This window comes from Tinamus guttatus, unplaced genomic scaffold (genome assembly GCF_059628265.1).
Source record: "Tinamus guttatus ecotype Peru unplaced genomic scaffold, ASM5962826v1 Tinamus_guttatus_pri_ptg000332l, whole genome shotgun sequence".
NCBI lineage: Eukaryota > Metazoa > Chordata > Aves > Tinamiformes > Tinamidae > Tinamus > Tinamus guttatus.
The window spans coordinates 2,108,845-2,128,537 of record NW_028288866.1 but is presented as its reverse complement, the minus strand read 5'-3'; the positions used below and the strand labels follow the sequence as shown (position 1 = coordinate 2,128,537).

At 67.4% G+C, this 19,693-nt stretch overlaps 2 protein-coding genes across 2 annotated transcripts; both read left to right on the top strand.

Annotated features, from left to right (window-relative positions):
- The first annotated feature begins 658 nt into the window (after positions 1-658).
- On the top strand, positions 659-3,512 carry NECAP2 (NECAP endocytosis associated 2). Its single transcript, XM_088529501.1, has 8 exons — positions 659-756; positions 1,362-1,462; positions 1,634-1,738; positions 2,054-2,135; positions 2,415-2,523; positions 2,731-2,881; positions 3,141-3,204; positions 3,322-3,512. The coding sequence occupies exons 1-8, from the start codon at positions 659-661 to the stop codon at positions 3,368-3,370; spliced, it is 759 nt and encodes a 252-aa protein (XP_088385627.1). The 3' UTR covers positions 3,371-3,512.
- A 1,731-nt stretch (positions 3,513-5,243) lies between these two features.
- On the top strand, positions 5,244-19,403 carry CROCC (ciliary rootlet coiled-coil, rootletin). Its single transcript, XM_088529500.1, has 25 exons — positions 5,244-5,400; positions 6,702-6,887; positions 6,958-7,041; positions 7,110-7,201; positions 7,678-7,843; positions 8,257-8,363; positions 8,449-8,643; positions 8,729-8,804; positions 8,885-8,974; positions 9,155-9,295; positions 9,398-9,576; positions 10,043-10,225; positions 10,807-10,951; positions 11,608-11,976; positions 12,429-12,689; positions 13,685-13,864; positions 13,939-14,073; positions 14,136-14,279; positions 14,625-14,863; positions 15,534-15,693; positions 15,761-15,928; positions 16,473-16,994; positions 17,083-17,176; positions 17,466-17,554; positions 19,323-19,403. Exons 1-25 carry the CDS (start codon positions 5,275-5,277, stop codon positions 19,401-19,403), a joined length of 4,212 nt encoding a protein of 1,403 aa, XP_088385626.1. The 5' UTR covers positions 5,244-5,274.
- Positions 19,404-19,693: the final 290 nt, after the last annotated feature.

Below are 19,693 nucleotides of genomic sequence, written 5' to 3'. Positions count from 1 at the left end.
TGGTAAAGCAGCCGCTTTCCCCCAGCATGCATTGAAATTCCGTTTTTTCTTTTTATTTATTTATTTATTTATTGATATGCTACTTCCTGGCTTCTGGCCCAGTCCCTAACCCAGGGGGAGGGAGCAAAGTTTAGGACGAGGCTCTCCAGCCCTGGTGCCTGCTTTGCAGCTGCCTCGGCGGCCACTTGCTGCCTTCGCGGGTGACTATATGTGTTTCTCTACGTCGCTTTTGCAAAGCAGCGCGCGTTGAGCTGCCGCCTTGGGGCTCCTCGCGCTCTCCCCGGTTTTAGGGACCGGTTACCGGGCGGTTCTGCCTTGGTTCGGACCCGCCGCGGCGCCGCCTGCGGCCGCCAGGGGGCGCGCGAGGGGCGGGGCCGGCGCTGACTGACAGGGGGCGGGACTAAGGGGCGGGGGCGGACCCGGGGCGGTCGGGGGCGGAGCTAACGGGCCGGGGGGCGGAGCTAACGGGCCGGGGAGGGCGGGGCTGGCGGGGCGGGGCTAGCTCGGGGGCGGAGCTAACGGGCCGGGGGGCGGGGCTGGCGGGGCGGGTCAGGAGGAGGGGTCTGTCGGGGCGGGGCGGGGCCGAAGGGGGCGGGGCTAACGGCCCGGGGGGCGGTTCCGGTGGGGCGGGGCGGGGCGCAGTTCCGGCGCGGCGGCCATGGCGGCGGAGGCGGAGGCGGCCGAGTCGGTGCTGTGCGTGAAGCCGGCCGTGCTCGTGTACCGGCTGCCGCCGCGCGCCTCCAACCGCGGATACAGGTCGGGCCGCGGCGGCGGCGGCGGCGGGGCCGGGATCCCGCCCGGGGCTGTCCCGCGTGGGGGACAGGGGGCCGCTGCCCCCGGGGTGGCTGTGCCCCTTATAGGGTGTATGGGACCTGTCCCCCCAGGGTATCTGTAGTCCCTATAGGGTGTATGGGACCTGTCCCCCCGGGGTATCTGTAGTCCCTATAGGGTGTATGGGACCTGTCCCCCCGGGGTGGCTGTGCCCCCTGTCTCTCGGGCTATAGGGGACTTGCCCTCCCCCGTATGTCCCTGCCCGCTCTATGGGGTACGTGGGAGCTGCCTGCCGCCCCGCAGGGTGTTTGGGCGCTCCCCCGTCCTAGGCGCCCCTTTGGGGCTGGGGGCTTGGGGACCGACCCCGTGGGTGCGGGACGCGCTCCCTGCCCGAACCGTAGTTATCACGAGGGCCGCGGCGGGGCGGCCCGGCCAGAGCGGCCTCGGAGCCGGAGACGCTGCCGAGGGAGAAGCGGAACCGGCCGCCCGTGCGGGCGGCACCGGCTGCTGGGCCCGGCGGTGCCTGCCCCGCTGCCAACGGGGCGCCCGGGCCCTGCGCGGCGCCCGGCAGCTCCCCGCTCCTCCCGCAGGGCTGCGGAGTGGCAGCTGGACCAGCCGGCGTGGAGCGGCAGGATGCGGATCACGGCCAAGGGCAAGGTGGCCTTCATCAAGCTGGAGGACAAGACGTCGGGTGAGGAGGAGGAGGAGGCGGCCGCGATCCAGGCTCTTCCGGCGGCTCCGGCGCTGCCGCTGGCCGCATCGGTGCCGAAGGGCCCGGCCCGGCGCGTGCAGAGCGGCGTCGCGCGGTGGCCCTTGCGGCGGGTCGTCCCGCAGCCCTTTCACCTCCTGGTTCTTCCTGCAGGGGAGCTTTTCGCCCAGGCGCCCGTGGAGCAGTTCCCTGGCATCGCTGTGGAGAGCGTGACAGATTCCAGCCGATACTTTGTCATCCGGATCGAAGACGGGAACGGTACAGCCCTTGTAGAGGCAGCGGTTTGGGGGAAATCTTTGGGAATTCCCCGTACCATCACTCCGAGTCCTCCTTAGCTATGAAGAAGGTTTCCAAGAGCTAAAATATTCTTGGTGCGGGGCGGGCACGGGGGCAAATTCCCTCTCGCTGACACGCGCTCGCCTGCAGTCACAAAAACAGTTCACAGTTGTTTGAAGAAACACTAGCCCCAGTCTAGGAGCCTGTGGCCGAGTCCTGCTGGCTTCGGAGAGCCCCATGTCGGCTCGCGCTGCAGCAGGGCACGGGGCGCCCCGCGCTGAGGCCTCCTGTCCCCAGGCCGCCGCGCGTTCATCGGCGTGGGCTTCGTGGACCGAGGGGACGCCTTCGACTTCAACGTGGCCCTGCAGGACCATTTCAAGTGAGTCCCCCCAGCCCCGGAGGGTGTGCGGGGGCAGCCGGCGCCTCCTCCCTCCCGCGGGGACGCGCGAAGTGGAGCGGGTGGCAGGGGGAAACGTGGACCCGCGGGCACTTGGTCTCTCAGATATTTCCCAGCCTTGGTCCCACGCTCCCAAATAGGTGTGCGAACGCAGGATGGGGCAGGTCCCCGCGCTCCTGCCCTTGTCCCGCCTGGAAGAGCGGCAGCGGCGGCGTCGCGCTGCCCGCTCCCGTGTCCCTGCTGTCCCCTCTGCCTCCGCAGGTGGGTCAGGCAACAGAGTGAGCTGGCCCGGCAGGCGCAGAGCCTCGAGGAGGGCCCCAGACTCGACCTGGGCTTCAAGGAGGGGCAGACCATCAAACTCAACATCGCGGTGAGGGGCTTCTCCGGCCAGACCCTGCTCCGCCTCGCGGCATCCCCGGCCCCAGCGCAAACCGGCAGCGGAGCGCCAGGCGCAGCGAAGTTTTCCCTCAGGAAAAGGCAGCTGAGCTGCGTGGGGCCTGGGATAGGGCAGGGGAACGTCTCGTTCTGGAACTGAATGTGTGCTGCCATCTAAGTCCCCCCTCCTGTCTCCTTTCAGAACATCAAGAAAAAGGAAGGGGCGGCAGGGAGTGCCAGGCCGCGTTCCGCTGCTCCCGCTGCTCCCGCGGCTCTGAGCCGGCTCCCGCCGCCTCCCGGAGGAAAAGCTTCCGCCCCGGCTCCGGGGCTGGCAGCGGGCGGCCGGAGCGCAGGTCTGTGCGGGCAGAGAGCAGCTCTGAGGCTCTTCAACGTCACTTTTGCTCTCCGAGGTCCCCATGCTGCGGTGGTTGCAGCACGTGCGGGGCTTGGGAGCGATTTCAGAGGGATCCCCCAAAAAAGAGCAAAAGAGCATCTCGCTTTCCTCAGCTCTGTGGAGAAAGCTGCTTTGGGAGGATTGTTGAGGGAATTGGGGGATCGCAAGTAACCGCTGCTGTTTTTCTCTCTCCTCGGGCCCGCGTGTCTCCCGGACAGCCTCTCTCGGGGCTGCTCCCTCGGCCGCCGCCGACGTCTGGGGCGACTTTGCGGAGGCTGCAGGGTGAGGCCGCGCTGCGGGCGTCCCCCTGCGCTTGCCTGGCCCAAAGCAGCCCCAGAACAGCTGCAGCCTCTGGGAACACCCGCAGACACTGTTTTCCCCTTTTCCTTTTCCCTCCAGATCCACTTCTAACGCCAATCAGGCGAACGCCGGCTGGGTTCAGTTCTGACCTGGATCCCTCCATGGCTTTTTCCTGCGCGGATTCTGAGAAAGGGACCAAAGCTGGGGCAGCGCTGCCGGCCCTTCGCCTTCGAGCTGCTTCACGCGCTGCTTCCGGACGCTCCGCTTAAGTCTCATGGGGGCATCGCTCTTCCCTGAGCTCTCCGGGCAAGAAGTGAGACCCCCCTGCCAAAAATCCCGGCCCTTAAGTGCCTTGGGACGGATACACTGATGTAGGTGCTGGAGAGTCAAGTGAGAAGGTGCCTTAAAACACTCTGTGCCAGCGGCCCCGCGGCCGGGGGCGTTTTATTCTCTCCCCGAATCTCAGCCTTGGAGAAATCGCTGCCCGCGGAGCGGGTGGCCGGGCTGCCTCCCCGCGCGCCGCCGCGGCCGTTCCGGGCCCCGGCCGGGAGCCTTCCTGCGTTTTGCCCCCTGCTTTCCTGCCGCCTGGTCTAACCCAGCTCCAGGAGTCACCCCGTGCCGGCCTGGAAGCCCTTCCCCTTCCGAAGCCCTCGCTTAACCCCTGCTTCCCGCGGGAACGTCCCGCGCGTCACCCTGCGGGTCCTGGGCACTAACCAAGGTGGGCAGCTAGGTGCAAGCTTGGAAATGCAGCCAGTGGGTGCTGAAACCCCCCGTTTCCCACTCCAGTGAGGTTTTCCTTTTATTTTGAAGAGAGATTTTTATTGCTTTTTGCAGACACTTATCAATCTAATATATAGCTAGAAGCAATGAAGGACAAATTTAAGGCAGTCTCTTTTAACAGAACCGAGGTTGAGATTTATCTGTATAAAGAAAGAGATTATTTTCTTACCTATTTATATTAAGGTGAAGGCCTTTAACTGTATGAAGTCCTGCTATTTTTTAAGCGTTTCAAACTCTTGCCTTTTTTATACTGCCATTTCCACTCCTACCTGGATAGCGAGCACTTTGACTGGAGTTTAACTCTGCCTGGCAGAGCTGACTGAGCCGGGTGAGACTTGTAACACCTAAAATGAGCAATAAAATCTTTTTGTTGCAAACGTGGACCTTAAAAAGGACCTTCTTGTGCCCGGCTCTGTCTCTGAGCGTCAGTAAGAGCGAAGGGGAGGAGCGGGAAGCTGGAAAACGCCGGAGCCGTTTCCCGCCCTGCAAACACCGGTCACAGCGCCGGGTGACTCTGCTCCAGCTTGGCCAGCCGAGCGCACCCGGGGCCTTAATGGGCTTAAGGACGCGGGTCCACGTTCCCACGTGCTGCAATGGGGCCACGTGCTGCGGCGGTGCCACGTGCTGCGGCAGCAGCTTAGCGAGGGCACCGCGGTCCCCTGCCCAGGCCAGCCCTGTCCTCCGGCCTCTCGGGAAGCGCCGGAGCAGGCGGCGGGTGACGGCGGTGGCGGGTGACGGCGGTGGCGGGTGACGGCGGTGGCGGGTGACGGCGGTGACGGGTGACGGCGGTGGCGGGTGGCGGGTGACGGCGGTGGCGGGTGACGGCGGTGGCGGGTGAGCGCCCGGCGCGGCTGTTCCATCCCTCCCGCCACGGGTTGTGGTGGCTCCCGGCAGCTTCCCATAGCGCTCGGAAATGCTGGGATGCTGCTCCGGGCGCGCGGAGCCGGAGGCGTCAGGACCCCCGAGCCAGGAAGAGGAGGGTCCCCCGGCCGGGCTGTCCTCCCTGCCTGCAGCCGTCACACGGGGAGGGGAAAGCCGAGGATTTCAGGCTAATCCCGGCCGGAGACGGGGAGGCGGAGCAGGGAGGAAGAGCAGCTTTCCGGCCTCGGTGCCGGCCGGCAAAGCCCCAAACTAGGGGCAAAGCCCCAAAGCAGAGGCGAGGGGGAAGCTGCGGCTGCAGCGGCGGCTCCTCGGGATCTCTGCGGAGGCGGCCGTGGTGGGAAGAGCCGAGGGGAAGGGGAAGGGGAAGGGGAAAGGGCCGGGCGAGCGGCCATGGCCGCGCTGCAGGAGGAGAACCGGGTGCTGCAGCAGGAGCTGGGCCGCGTGGAGGACCTGCTGGCGCGGAGCAGGGCCGAGCGCGACGAGCTGGCCATCAAGTACAGCGCCCTGAGCGAGCGGGTGAGCCCGAGCCCGCACGGAGCCGCTCGGATGCGCCGGGGTGTGGAAAGGGGTGGCGCGAGCAGCGGGGTGCGAGGAGGAGGGCGCTGCATGCAGTGGAGTGCAGAGAGGAGGGCGCTGCATGCAGTGGAGTGCAAGGAGGAGGGCGCTGCATGCAGTGGGATAAGAGGAGGAGGGCGCTGCATGCAGCAGAGTGCGGGGATGGGGGCAATGCATGCAGCAGAGTGCGGGAATGGGGGCAATGCATGCAGCGGGGTGCGAGGAGGAGGGTGCTGCATGCAGTGGAGTGCAGAGAGGAGGGCGCTGCATGCAGTGGAGTGCGAGGAGGAGGGCACTGCATGCAGTGGAGTGGGAGGAGGAGGGTGCTGCATGGAGTGGGATAAGAGGAGGAGGGCGCTGCATGCAGCAGAGTGCGGGGATGGGGGCAATGCATGCAGCAGGGTGCAAGGAGGAGGGTGCTGCATGCAGCGGGGTGCAAAGCGCACCCCATCCCTCGCAGCATGGGGGGGCCCTAGTGATGAAAAAGGGGCTTTTTTGGCGCATGTTGCCGCGGCAGCGGTTGCCCTGGAGCCTGTAAACTTTTCCGGCTCCTTTCTGGGCATGGGGCTGCCAGGTTTCCCTTGGCACCGTGAGCAAAGAGAGTCACTGGCAGCTCACGGGCAGGGAAATTGCTGCTGCCTCCCCTCTGTGATGGCCAAGGGGGCTGGACCTGCCTCACAGCAAATGCAAGGGGCTGCTGATTATAAAAGGGGTTAAAATGCATCCTGCTAATTGCATCCTCGAAAGGTGCCCACTCTTGGTGCCCAAATCCTTGGTGCAAACTAGGCAGGGGGGCTTGCAACTGGGTGCTTACAGTGGGCACCGGGGGCTTGCTAAAGGCTCTTTGCATCCAAATGCCTGATGCAAACTGGGCAGGGGCCTTGCAACAAGCTGCAGGGCCTTGCAATGGGGTGTAGGAGCTTGCAGAGGACTCTTTGCATGCAAAAGGCCTGGTGCAGACCTGGGCCTGTGAGGGCCTGTGAGCTTGCAACTTGCAACAGGGCTGAGCAATGAGTTTCGGGGCTTGTAACAAGTGCTGGGGCCTTGCAATGATTGCAGGGCCTTGCAAAAGACTCTTTGCACCCCCAGACCTCGTGCAAACAGGGCGGACACTTGCAGCAGGCTCTTGCACTGGGTGCTCGGGCTGCGATGGGCACTGAGCTCGCAGCGTTTGCAGCCCGCTGGCCGGGGCATTTTAGCGGGGGCATTTTGGGGGGCTATCGGTGGGGTGCAGCCCCTTCTCTCCGCTGCCTTTGGCCCAGCTGGAGCAGACGCTGCGGCTGGAGGCGGGCGCTGCGGAGCCGCCGGCGCAGGAGCAGCAGCAGCTGGAGCAGCTGGAGCTGCGGCGGCTGCTGGGGGCCGAGCACGCCGCCTACAAGCGCAAGCTGCAGGCTTACCAGGAGGGCCAGCAGCGGCAGGGGCAGCTGGTGCAGAAGCTGCAAGCCCAGGTGGGCGCGCGGCCCGCGGCGGGGACGCGTGGGGACAGCGGCGGCCGTCACCGTGCCGGCCGCGCTGCAGGTGCTGCAGTACAAGAAGAAGTGCGGCGAGATGGAGCAGCAGCTGCTGGAGACGTCGGCGGAGCTGGAGCAGGAGCGGCTGGCGGTGGGTGCCGCGGGGCGCTGCCGGGGACGGGGACGTGGGGGGTCTCTGATGCTGCCCCCCTCCTGCAGGGCCAGCTGGAGGGCAGCCGGGTGCACCGGGACGAGGGTGCCAGCGGAGACCTGGAGACGGCGCTGATCCGGCTGGAGGAGGAGCAGCAGCGGTGAGCGCGGGCGCTTGCAGCGTGCTCAGCATGGGAAGGGGCATTTGCAAGTCCCCAGAATGAGGGGACAGTTACAAGGTGGCAGAGGGAGCAGGGGAGGTGTTTGCAGGGCGGGATGGTTACCAGGTGACCAGGGGGCGGACATGTCTGCAGGAGACCTGGGGTGGAGGGACATTTGCAAGGTGCCCGAGGGGGACCTGTGCAAAATGCTCAGCGTGGGAGGACGTTTGCAAGGCCCTACAGTGGAGGGATGGTTGCAAGATGCCTGAGATGTTGGGGACATTTGCAAGGTTCCCAGGATTGGGGAACAATTCCAAGGCGGAGATGGGAAATATTTGTGGAGGGAGATGTTTGGAAGGTGCTCAGGATGGAGACCTGTTTGCAAGATGCCTGGGATGGGGGGACATTTGCAAGGTGCCCAGGGTGGGGGGATGTCCTTAGGGGCTGCGGGTGGCAGCGGTGACGCGGGGGCGCAGGAGCGCCAGCCTGGCGCAGGTGAACGCGCTGCTGCGCGAGCAGCTGGAGCAGGTGGACGGCGCCAACCGGGCGCTGGGCGAGGACCTGCGCAGGGTGACGGCCGACTGGGCGCGCGCCCGCGACGAGCTGGAGCAGCGCGAGGCCGAGTGGCGGCGCGAGGAGGAGGTTTGGGGCAGCGGGTGCAGGCACAAAGGCGACGCTGCGTGCGCGGTGCATGGGTGCAAGTTCATATGTGCATGGGCGCATGTAAATAGATGCAAGTGTGCTTATGTCTATATTCAGCGTGCACGAGTGTGGGTGCCCATGCAGGTCTGCACCTGTGTGCGCGCAAGATCATGGGTGCGCATGCCTGGGTGCACGTGCATGGTGCATGTTCGTGTGTGTGTGCATGGGAGGTTGCATGCGGCGGGGTGCAAGCAGGAGGGAGATGTTGCGTGCAGCAGGCGGTGAGGGCAGGGAGCGCAGAGGAGGGTGCAGTGCAGCAGGGTGCAGCCGGGTGCAATGCAGAGGCGGGTGCTGCACCCGGCGGGGCGCTCTGCGGCATCCCCGCCGCGCAGCGCCCGTCCCCGTCCCCGCAGTCCTTCCACGCCTACTTCAGCAGCGAGCACGGGCGGCTGCTGGCGCTCTGGAGGCAGGTGGTGACCGTGCGGCGCCTCGCCGGCGACACCAAGGCCGCGGCGCAGAGGTCAGCGGCGGCACCGCCGGGGCAGGGGGGGCCGCGCGGCGGCCTCGCGTGTCCCCCGTGCCCACCGCGGCGCCGCGCTGCGCAGGGAGCTGTCGGAGCTGCGGCAGGAGGCGGCGCGCGTGGGCCGGGCGCTGCAGGGTGCCTGCGCGCGCCTGGGCGCCAGCCTGCGGCTGCAGGAGAGCCAGGCCGGGGCGGCGCGCGAGGCGCAGGCGCTGCGGCTGGCGCGCCTCGAGGAGCGGCTGCGCGAGGCCCAGCGCCGCGAGGGCCGCCTGGCCGACAGGTAGGGCCCCGCGGGGGACGCGCGGCCTCGCGGCGGTGCCGGCGCCCCGCGGGCGTCCCCGCGAGCGTCGCCGCGTCCCTCGCAGCGCGGCGGAGGCGGCGGCCGAGCGCGCCGAGGCGGAGCGGGAGCTGCAGGCGCTGCGCACGCGGCTGCAGGCGTTGGTGAGCGCTGCGCGCGGGGACCCCCCCGGCACCCCGGCTTGGTGCTGGTGGGGGTCCTGGCCAAGCTTGCGCCCGCGCAGGAGGCGGCGCGGGAGGCGCCGGCGCAGGAGCTGGAGGCGCTGCGGGCCGAGGCGGAGAGGCTGCAGCGGGCGCTCTGGGACGTCACGCAGGTACCCCGGGGTGCCCTGCGCCCTGCCTGGCAATTGGGGCAAGGGGGGGGTCCCGCACCTGCCCCCTGCGGCCTGGGGGCTTCCTGCATCCCCCAATAACGCTCCGAGGTGCTCCGGGATGTCACCCATGTGGGGCACTCCGGTACCGTCCCCTTGCCCGTCTGTGTCCCCCCATCCCAGGCAGTGCTGGCGGACGCTGAGGACCCCCCCGGCCCCCCGTCGCCGCCGGGCTCCCCCCGCCGCAGCCTCTCGCCCGGCGCGGCCGAGGCGGCGCTGGCCGCCGTGCGAGCGGCCCTGCAGCGCCGGCGCCTGCAGCTGCAGGTGACGCCGAGGAGCGGGAGGAGGAGGATGGAGGGGCACCAAAATCCCCCTTTCCGATACCGATCCCCGCGGCGCCGGCAGGAGGCCCGGAGCGCGCGGGAGGCCGGCGAGGAGGCTGCCGAGCGGCTGCGGCGGGAGCTGGCGGCCGGCGAGGACGAGCGGCGGGCGCTGGAGCAGCGGCTGGGCCGCCTCGAGGCCGAAGGCCGCGGCTGCGGGCGGCAGCGGGAGGAGGCGCAGCGCGAGGCCGCGCGGCTGCGCGCCGACGCCGAGCGCCTCGACAGGTACCGGCGCCGCTGCCCCCGCGCGGCCCGCCGGCCCCGGCTGCCCTGGCCCTCCCTGCGTGTCCTCCATCCGTGTCCTCGGTATCCGTCCCCATGCGCCCTCGCTCAGGCACCTCCATCTGTCCGTGCCTGCACGTCCGTCTGTCCCTGCGTCCCCTGCGTGTCTGTCCCTGCACCTCCATCCCTGCGCACATCCGTCTGTCCTGGTCCATCCCTGCGGTCCTTTCTGTCCCTGCACCCCTGCCTGTCTCTGTGCCTCCGTCCCTGCCTGTCCATCTGTCCCTGTGCACGTCCGTCTGTCCCAGTGTGTCCCTGCTGGTCCATCCCCGTGTCTTCTTTCTGCCTGTCTGTCTCTGCTCGTCCATCCCACATCCTTGTCCCCCCCATCCTGCTCGCCTGTGTGTCCCTGCCTGTCCGTGTGTCCATCCGTGTGTCCGTGCGCCCACGCGCTCTCTCCGGGGCGCAGCGAGCGGCGGGCGCTGGCGGAGGCGCTGGGGGCGCAGGAGCGGCGCGGGGCGGCGCTGGCGCTCGAGGCCGCGGGGCTGCGGCGGGCGCAGGACGAGCTGCGGCTCCGCGGCCGCCGGCTGCAGGAGGAGCGCGACGAGGCGGCCGGCGAGGCCCAGCGCGCGCGCGGAGACCTCCAGGACAGGTGGGTGCCGGGGGCACCCTGATATTCCCCCAGTCCGGGTCCTGGCAACCCCTCCGGTGTGTCCTGAGCTGCGGGTGGGATTCTGCCCCCCGGCCCAAATCTGGCTCCCTGCAGCACTCACTAGGCTGGATCCTTGCGGCTCCCCAAAACCTGGATCCTTGCGACCTCCCAAAACCCAAGTCCTTGTAACTCCCTCCCCCCAAAACCCAAAACCCAGGTCCTTGTAACTCCCTCCCCCCAAAACCCAGGTCCTTGTAACTCCCCCCAAAACCCAGGTCCTTGTAACTCCCTCCCCCCAAAACCCAAAACCCAGGTCCTTGTAACTCCCCCCAAAACCCGGGGCTTTGCAACTCTCACCTCTGCGCACCTGCAACCCAGGTCCCCCCCCACCAAAACCCCTTGGTCCTTTCAGCCCTCCCCTGCAATCTGGGTCTCCAGGACCATCCCCAGCCCCAAAACCTGGGTCCTTGCAATTCTCCCTGCCCCTGGTGTGGGTGGAGGACGGGGCACAACCCCCTCTCTGCCCCATCCCAAATCTGTGTCCTTGCAACCCTCCCCGCTCGCTGGTCCTGCGCGGGCAGCCGGCAGCGGCAGGCGCAGCTGGAGGAGGAGGCGTCGCGGGCGCGGGGGGAGCTGCTGCAGGTGCAGGAGGCCCGGGAACGGGCCGCCCTGGAGGCCGAGGTGGCGCGGAGCGAGCGGGACGAGCTGGCGGCTGCGCTGAGCAAGGTACCGCCCCGCGTGTGCGGCCTCATCCCTCCATCTATCCATCTATCCATCCATCCCTCCATCCACCCATCCCGCCCTCCCTCCATCTATCTCTCCCTCCCTCCACCCCTCCATCCGTGCCTCCATCCATCCATCCACCCATCCCTCCATCCTGCCCTCCCTCCATCTATCTATCCCTCCCTCCACTCCTCCATCCATCCCTTCCTCCATCCAGCTATCCATCCATGCCTCCATCCATCCATCCCTCCATCCTGCTCTCCCTCCATCTATCTATCCCTCCCTCCACTCCTCCATCCATCCCTTCCTCCATCCAACTATCCATCCATGCCTCCATCCATCCATGCCTCCATCCATCCATCCCTCCATCTATCTATCTATCCATCCATCTATCCATCCATCCCTCCATCTATCTATCCATCCCTCCCTCCCTCCATCCATCTATCCATCCATCCCTCCATCCCGCCCTCCCTCCATCTATCTATCCCTCCCTCCCTCCACTCCTCCCTCCACTGCTCCATCCATCCATCCATCCATCCCTCCCTCCCTCCCTCCCTCTGCCCATCCCTCCCTCCCTCCCTCCTTGCACCCATCCCCAGTGCCCCGCGGCCGGGCTGAGCCCCGGCGCGCTCGGCGCACTCAGCGCGGCGCTGCGGCAGGCGGAGGCCGGCGGCGCGGAGGCGGCCGCGGCGCTGCGGGAGGCGCGCGCGGAGGCGGCGGCGGCGCGGGCGGCGCTGGCGGCGCTGGGGGGCCTGGGCGAGAGCCTCGCGGGGGACAAGGCGCAGCTGGAGCAGCTCCTGGGGCGCCTGGAGGACGAGAAGCGGGAGCTGGCGGCCCGCGAGGCCGCGGCGGCTCGCGAGGCCGCGGAGGCCCGGGCCGAGGCGCAGCGGGGCCGGGAGGACGGTGAGGTGCAGCGGCGGGCGCTGCAGCGCGGCCGGCGCGAGGCCGAGGAGGCCGGCGAGCGGCTGCGGGCCGAGGTGCTGGCCCTGCAGCAGGAGCGGCAGCGGCTGCAGGAGCAGCTGGAGCAGGTGAGGGCGGCGGGGAGAGGGACGACGGCAGGGGGAGGCTGGGGAGAGGTTGGGAGAGGCTGCTGGGAAGAGGGTTGGAGGGACAGGGAGGCGGCTGGAAAGGAGGTGGAGGTATTTGGGGAGAGGGATGGCGGGAGGGCGGGGAGAGGGGTGGAGGGATGGGGAGGCTGTTGGGGGGATGAGGGCAAGATTTGGGGGCATGGAGGGAGTGCTGGGGAGAGGGTGGGAGGGAGATTCGGCTCCTGAGGGAACAGGGTGAAGCGCTGGGGGGATGGAGGTGATGCCAGGGGGAGGGTTGCAAGGATGGGAGGCTGTGGGAGAGAGGGGCTGAGGGAGGGGAAGGTGCTGGGGGAGCAGGGGCGATGCCGGATGGATGGGAGCGACACCAGGTCATTGGGACGGAGACGGCGCCGGGGCCAGTGCCCGTCGCACATCCCCGCGTCCCGCCGCAGGCGTCGGCGGCGTCGGCGTCCTCGTCGGCGGCGCTGGCGGCGGCGCGGGCCGAGCGGCAGCGGCTGGCGGCGGCGCTGCAGGACGCCGCGGCCGAGGCGCAGCAGCTGCGGCGCCGCGCGGCCGATGGCGACGCCGAGCTGGCCGCCGGCCGCCGCGACGCCCGCGCGCGCGCGCAGGAGCTGGCGGCGCTCAGGTGGGAGCCGCGGCGGTGGCACCGGGGCCGGCAGCGGTGGCGGCGGCGGCTGCAGGGTGTCCCCGCGGCAGGTCGGCCAAGGCGGCGCTGGAGACGGAGCTGGGCGCCGGCGTGGAGCGGCACGAGGCCGAGCGCCGGGCGCTGCTGCAGGCGCACGAGGCGCTGCAGGGTGAGGGCCTCCCCACCGGGGCTCGTCCTCGCGGCGGCCCCGGTGGCCCCTCACTGTCCCCGTCCCCGCAGCGGAGCTGGGCGCCGCGCGGCAGCGGCTGGCGCGGCTGGAGCGCGAGCAGGAGCAGCAGGCGCAGGCGGCGCGCGAGGCGCAGGCCGCGCTGCAGGGCGCGCGCGAGGCTCATGAGGAGGCTGCCGAGCGGCTGCGCGGAGAGAAGGTGCCGCCGCGCTCCGGCCTGTCCTGTCCCCTCTGCCCTGTCCTCTCCTGTCCTGTCCTGCCCTTTCGCGTCCCATCCCATCCTACCCTGTCCTTTCCCGTGTCTTGTCCCATTCTCTCCCATTCCATCTGGCCTTCTGTCCCATCCCATCTCTCATCTTATCTCTCGTCCTGTCCTGGCTCCCATCCAAACCCTTTCCATCCACCTCATCCCATCCCACCTCATCCTGTCTCATCCTATCCATCCTGTCTCATCCCATCTGTTCTCATCCCATCCTACCCATCCTCACCCTCTCCATCCCATCCCAACCTGTCCTTTCGCATCCATCCCATCCCATCTCATCCTGTCCCGTCCTATCCATCCTGTCTCATCCCATCCAATCTCATCGCATCCTATCCTTTCTCACCCTCTCCACCCCATCCCAACCTGTCTTTTCCAATCCATCCCATGCCATCCCATCTGGTCTCATCCCTTCCTGTCCATCCTCACCCTCTCCACCCCATCCCAACCTGTCTTTTCCCATCCCTCCCATCCCATCCTTTCCCATCCCACTCCATCCTTTCCCATCCATCCCATCCCATCCCGTCCCGTTCCATCGCACCTCATTCATCCAGTCCCATCCTACCCTATCCATCCCCATCCCCTCCATTCCATTCCATCCCATCCTATCCCGCAGGACACGCTGCAGCGTGCGCTGGATGCCGAGCGTGCCGAGGCAGCGCAGCGGCTGGCGCAGGAGCGCGAGGAGGTGACGTCCCGCGCGCGGGCCGAGAAGGCGGCGCTGGAGGCGGCGCTGGCCGCGCTGCGGCGGCAGCGGCACGAGGGCCTTCTGCGGGCCGAGAGCCACAAGCAGCAGGTGGGCAGGAACGGGAACACGGGCACGGGGACGGCGCCGGTGCCCCGCGCGCCGCCAGCCGCCCCGTCGCGCAGGCGCTGTCGCGGCAGCAGGCGGAGAAGGCGGCGCTCTCGGAGAAGCTGGCGGGCGCCGAGCGCAGCCTGGCCGCCGCCACGGCCGAGCTGGAGCGGCAGCGGCGCGAGGCCGCCGAGCGCCACGAGCGCGAGCGGGTGGGTGCCCCGCGGCGCGGGCGGGCGCGCGTGCCGGGCGGGCGCTCACGGCCCCGCCGCAGGAACGCGCCGACGGGCTGGCCGCGGAGCTGCGGGCGCTGCGGGCGCAGCTGGAGGCGGCGGCGGCCGGCGGCGAGCGCGAGGCCGCGGCGCTGCGGCAGCGGGCGGACGAGCTGGGCAAGCAGCGGGACGCGGCGGCGGCCGAGGTGAGGCGCGTTAACGGGATGTGCGGTGACGGAACGGCGGGATGAGCGGCGGGATGCGGGAGTGGAGCCTCCCGGTGCCCTGCTGGAGCCTCCCCAGGCCGGCCCCCCAGATTCCCCGCACTGGAGCTGGTCCAGCACCGGGATGCAGATGGGCATCCCGGCGGCCAGGGCTCTTCCCACGCTACCCCCTGGGCTGTATTTCCTACACTGCTCCCTCGAGGTTCCCCCGACGGAGCCGGCTAGGCAACGGGATGCAGGGGACGAGCATCCCGGCGCCCCAGCTCTCCCCACCAGGGCTCTTCTCGCGCTCTTCCCTCCTTCCCACGCGGTGCTCCCGGCGCGCAGGCGGAGGAGCTGCGGGCGCAGCTGCGGCTGGCGGCGGAGGCGCAGGCCGAGGGGCGCCGGGAGCTGCGGGAGGCGCAGCGGGCGGCGCGGGAGAGCCGCGAGGGCCGCGACGCGCACAGCCAGGAGGCGCGGGAGGCCCGGCGGGCGCTGGGCGAGGAGGCCCGCGAGAAGGAGGCCCTGCGGCGCTCCAACGAGGAGCTGCGGGCCGCCGTGCGGCGCGCCGAGGGCGAGCGCATCACGTGAGGCCGGGGCGCTGGGGACAGGGGGCTGCTTTGGGACACGGGATGATGGGCACAGAGGATGCTCCGGATGGGGTTGCTGGGGCATGCGGGGATGGGATGCTCCAGATAGGGTTGATTGGGGGATGCTCCAGATAGAGGAACCAGGAATGGGGAGGCTCAGGATGGAGGTGCTGGGGATGGAGATACTGGGAATGCTCAGGCTGGGTGACACTCGAGATGGAGATGCAGGGAAAAGGGGCCACTCAGGAAAGGCAATACTCAGGATGGAGATGCTGGGGATGACAGATGTGGGGACAACAGGATGTCTGGGATGGAGATGCTGGGGATAGGAATGCTTGGGATAGGGGTGTCACTTGGGACAGAAATCCTGGGAATAGGGGTGCGGGGACAGGGGACACTCAGGACAGAGATGCCAGGGGCAGGGGACGCCTAGGATGGAGACGCCAGGGATGGAGGATGCTCTGCAGGGAGATGACTCAGATGAGGGATGTGGTAAGAAGTGATGCTCAGGACAGAGATGCTGCAGCAGCTTGGGACAGGGGACACCCCGAATGGGGACAGGGGACACCCCGAATGGGGACACGGGGGACGATGGCTGTTGGGACTGCTACGGTGGTGCTTCCTGGGGAGAGCCGAGCAGGAGCCGCATCCGCCGCCTCCCCCGCAGCCTCCAGCGGGCCAAGGAGGAGCGGGAGCAGAGGCTGGCGCTGGCGGAGGCGGCGCAGGCGGCGCAGGGCCGCGAGGCGGCCGAGCTGCGCGCCAGCCTGCAGGAGGTGGAGCGGGGCCGCCTGGACGCGCGGCGCGAGCTGCAGGAGCTGCGGCGGCAGGTGAGGGGCGCCGGGGGCGGCCCGGCCCGCGGGGACCGCGCGGGACCTCAGCGCCGCCGCGGTGCAGGCCAAGACGCTGGCGGGCGAGAGCTGCAAGAAGAGCAGGGAGCTGGCGGAGCTGCAGGAGCGGCTGGCGCGGGAGGAGCGGCGCGAGGAGGAGCGGCGGCGCGAGGCCTTCGGCCTCAGGCAGAAGGTGGCGGAGAGCGAGGCCGAGCGGGACAGCGCCAGGAAGGAGGTAGCGGTGGTGGGATGGACGGGCGCCGCGTCCCCAGGCCGTGGTCCCCATGGGTTGGTCCCCTGTGTCCCTGTGCGCCCCCATTTCTCGGTCCCCTGCATCTCCATCTCCTCATCCCAGACTGTCATAGAATCATAGAATCATAGAATGCTTAGGGTTGGAAGGGACCTCTAGAGATCATCTAGTCCAACCCCTGCACACGCAGGGTCACCTAGAGCACGTGGCACAGGGCTGCGTCCAAGCGGGTTTTGAAGATCTCCAGAGAAGGAGACTCCACAACCTCTCTGGGCAGCCTGTTCCGGGGCTCTGTCACCCTCACTGCTAAGAAATTTTTCCTTAAGTTCCTGTGGAATTTTAGTCCCCTGTGTCTTTGGGTACCCCCGTTGCCCCAGCACTGTCCCCTATATCTCCATCACTCTGTCAGGCTGTGCCAGGTGTCCATATGTCCCTGTCACTGGGTCCCCTGCGCCCCACACAACCCATTGCTCGCTCCATCCCTCACTTGCCCTGGGGGTCGCGGCCCCTTCTGAGCCCCTCTGTGCAGCTGCAGCAGCTGCAGCAGCGGCTGACGGAGGCGTCGGGGTCCTGGCGGCGCCGGGAGCAGGAGCTGGCGCGGGCGCTGGAGGCGGCGCGCGGCAGCGAGAAGAAGCTGCAGGCCGAGACGCGCACGCTGCGGCTGCAGGCGGAGGCGGCGGCGGCGGCGGCGGCCGAGCGGGCCGTGGCGCTGAGCGCCGCCGAGGGCCGGGCCCGCGGCCTCGAGGCCGAGCTGGCCCGCGCCGAGGGGCTGCGGCGCGCGGCCGAGGGCCGCCTGGGCGGCCTGCGCTCGGCCCTGCGCCGCTCCGCGGGCATCGGACCCCGGCGCGAGCCCCGGACGCCCGGGCCCCTCGCGGTGCCGCTGCCGCGGGGGGACGCGCCCGCGTTCCGGACGCCGTCGCCGCGTCCCGGGACCGGCACGGGGAGCCCCGAGAGCCCCGGCTCCTGTCTGGATGAGGACGCGGAGCCCGAGGAGGTGGGGGAAGCCCTGCGGGATTTCGTGCGGGAGCTGCGGGAAGCGCAGCGGGAACGGGTACCATTGCCCCCCACCTCCCTAAAGCCCCTGGTTTTCCCCCACTCTGCCCCAAAAATGCTCCTTTCCGCCTGTTTTCCCGGAGCAGGAGGAGCTGCGGGTGCAGGTGGGCGCCCTGGGCCAGCGCCTGGCCGAGGCCGAGGAGCAGCGGCTGCAGCGGCCGGCGGCTGAAAGCGAGGAAGGTGATGGCGGGAGGAAGGCTCGTCCTCCGCTGGCCTCTTTCTCACCCGTCTCCATTGCATGTGTTTCCTTGGGAAAACCCCTTGCTGGGGGAAACGGATCCATCCTCTGTGTTTTTTAGGGAGGGTTAAGGGGGGGATTCATGAGCGCCCACTTGATCTGACGCTTCCAAAGCGCCGGGCCTGGGGCTTGTGACCTCCACGGGGGTCGCAGCCTTCATCCTCCTCTTCGTCCGTGCCCGCTGAGCCGTGGGGGCAGCGGTGCCGCTCACCGCTGTGATGGGTCCCGCAGGGCTGCAGGACGAGGGGCTGCGGCGCGGCCGGCGCCGGGCGCTGCTGGACACGGGGGCAGCGCTGGAGAGGAGCCTGCGGGCGGCCGAGGTGCGCGATGCCACGGGGCAGTCCTGGCGCCCGCTTCCTTGCACCGCCCGCGTTGCCTTTCCTTGTTCCCATGTCATTCCTGGCCTCCCATGTCATTCCTTGCCTCTGCTTCCTTCCATTTCTTTGCGTCCTCTTTCTTGCATCCTAGTTCACTCCTTGCATCTACTGTATTGCATTTCCTTGCGTCCCACATCATCCCTGGCCTCTGCTTCCTTGCATTGCCTCACATTTCGTTTCATTCCTTGCCTCCACTTCCTTGCATCTGCTTCTTTGCATGTCCTTGCAACCATTCCTTTCCCTGCATCTGCTACCTTCCGTTTCTTGCATCCTCTTTCTTGCATCTCCTTGCATCCTATTTCACTCCTTGCATCTGTTTCCTTGCATTCTGCTTCATTCCTTGCATTTTATTTCTTGCCTCCCTTTCCTTGCATCTGCTTCCCTGCACCTTCTGCTCTGCATTTCATTTCGTTCCTTGCATCCAATTCCTTTTATCTGTTCCCTTGAATTTCCCTGTATGCCCATCTTTCCTGTGCCCTCTTCTTGCAGTTCTGTTTCATTCCACGTATCTGCTTTCTTGCAATCTCTTGCAGCCCACATCTTTCCTTGCCTTCCACATCATTCTTAGCCTCCAGTTCCTTGCATTTCCTTGCATTTAATTTCATTCCTCATCTCCACTGCCCTGGACCTGTTTCCTTGTCTCCCGTGTCTTTCCTTGCATCCCACATCTTTCCATGCATCCTCTTCTTCACATTCCATTTCTTTCCTTGCAGCCACTTCCTGGTCTCACGTTTCACTCCCCGCCTCCTCTTCCTCGTGTTTCACGGCCGTCCTCGCGTTGCGTCTCACGTCCTCCGTCTGTCCCCGCTGTTTTCTCCATCCCGCAGCTGGACGGGAGGGAGCAGCTCCCGGCATCCTGCATCCTGTGTCCCCTGTGCATCCCACATTCCTTGTCCATCCCTGTCCTCCCTGACCAACATTCCCCTGGCTTTTCCTGTGATCATGGGGATCCTGGTGGAGTTCCCAACATCACTGGGATCTTATGGGGATTCCCATGCTCACAGGGATCCCATGCCCACGGGTTTCCTGCGCTCACAGGGATCCCACACTCATGGGGTTCCTATGGGGGATCCATGGAGGGGATGCATTTATGAGGTTCCCATGGTCACAGGGATCTGCTGGTGGATCCCATGCCCATGGGGTTTCCATTATCCTCAGCATCCTATGGGGATCCCATTGTCTTTGGGATCCCACTCTCAGTGTGATCCTGTTCTTGTGGGAATCTCATACTCATGGGGATCCAGTAGCATTCCCATGCTCCTGGGGATCTCGTGCTTATTGGGATCCTGCACCCATGGGGATCCTGATGCGCCTGGGGATCCCAGCCGTGGGACCACAGTGACAGGGGTCCTGCATTCCTGGCATTCCTGTGCCCATGGGAATCCCAAGGGGAGATATTTCAATATGTATACACACACACATATATATATATATGTATAAATTTTTTACCCAAAATCACAAGCCCCCTGCTCAGGTCCGTGGGCAGGCGACGGCGCAGGAGCAGCCGGCGAGCTCCAAGGACGCGTGGTCGGAGCCGGGAACGCGGGAATGAGCCCCGCTGCTCAGCGGGACCATCCTGGAGGAGCAGGTGAGCAGCCGCTCCGTCCCCGCGCCACCATCCGTCCCCGTCCGTCCTTGTCCATCCATCCCTGTCCATCCCTGTCCATCCGTCCCCGGCGGCGCCGTCACCGTCTCCCGCGTCCCCGTGCAGGTGGCGGCGCTGAAGGAGCAGCAGGAGCCGCAGAGCGACCCCCTGCGCCGCCGCCGCCACTCCGGCCTCGCCAGCGACTGACGCTCTCCCCCTGCGTCACCCGGTGTCCCCCGCCCCGAGTCTCAGCCTCGGCCGAGGCCGGTGCAACTCATCACACGGGTGGATCACTCAGTGGAGTGCGAAAGCGGGGAGGGGGAAACGGGGGCCAGCCCCATCCTGCCCAAGTGCAGTTCACTTATTTTTTTCCCCCACACCATTCCTTTTCCCTCCCGCTTTTTTAAGGGGGAAGAAAATAGAACGAAGAGCAGACACCACTAATGTATTTTTGATACTGGTCGGAGCCCCATTGAGGTCTTTTTTTCCTTATTTTT

Bases quoted from the DNA above. Each gene is read 5' to 3' on its own strand.
- CROCC (XM_088529500.1), top strand. From the start codon at position 5,275: ATGGCCGCGCTGCAGGAGGAGAACCGGGTGCTGCAGCAGGAGCTGGGC. The intron at 9,577-10,042 runs GTACCGGCGCCG...TCCGGGGCGCAG, and splicing joins GACGCCGAGCGCCTCGACAG to CGAGCGGCGGGCGCTGGCGG. The intron at 14,074-14,135 runs GTGGGTGCCCCG...GCCCCGCCGCAG, and splicing joins AGCGCCACGAGCGCGAGCGG to GAACGCGCCGACGGGCTGGC.
- NECAP2 (XM_088529501.1), top strand. From the start codon at position 659: ATGGCGGCGGAGGCGGAGGCGGCCGAGTCGGTGCTGTGCGTGAAGCCG. The intron at 1,463-1,633 runs GTGAGGAGGAGG...TTCTTCCTGCAG, and splicing joins GCTGGAGGACAAGACGTCGG to GGGAGCTTTTCGCCCAGGCG. The intron at 2,136-2,414 runs GTGAGTCCCCCC...CTGCCTCCGCAG, and splicing joins GCCCTGCAGGACCATTTCAA to GTGGGTCAGGCAACAGAGTG.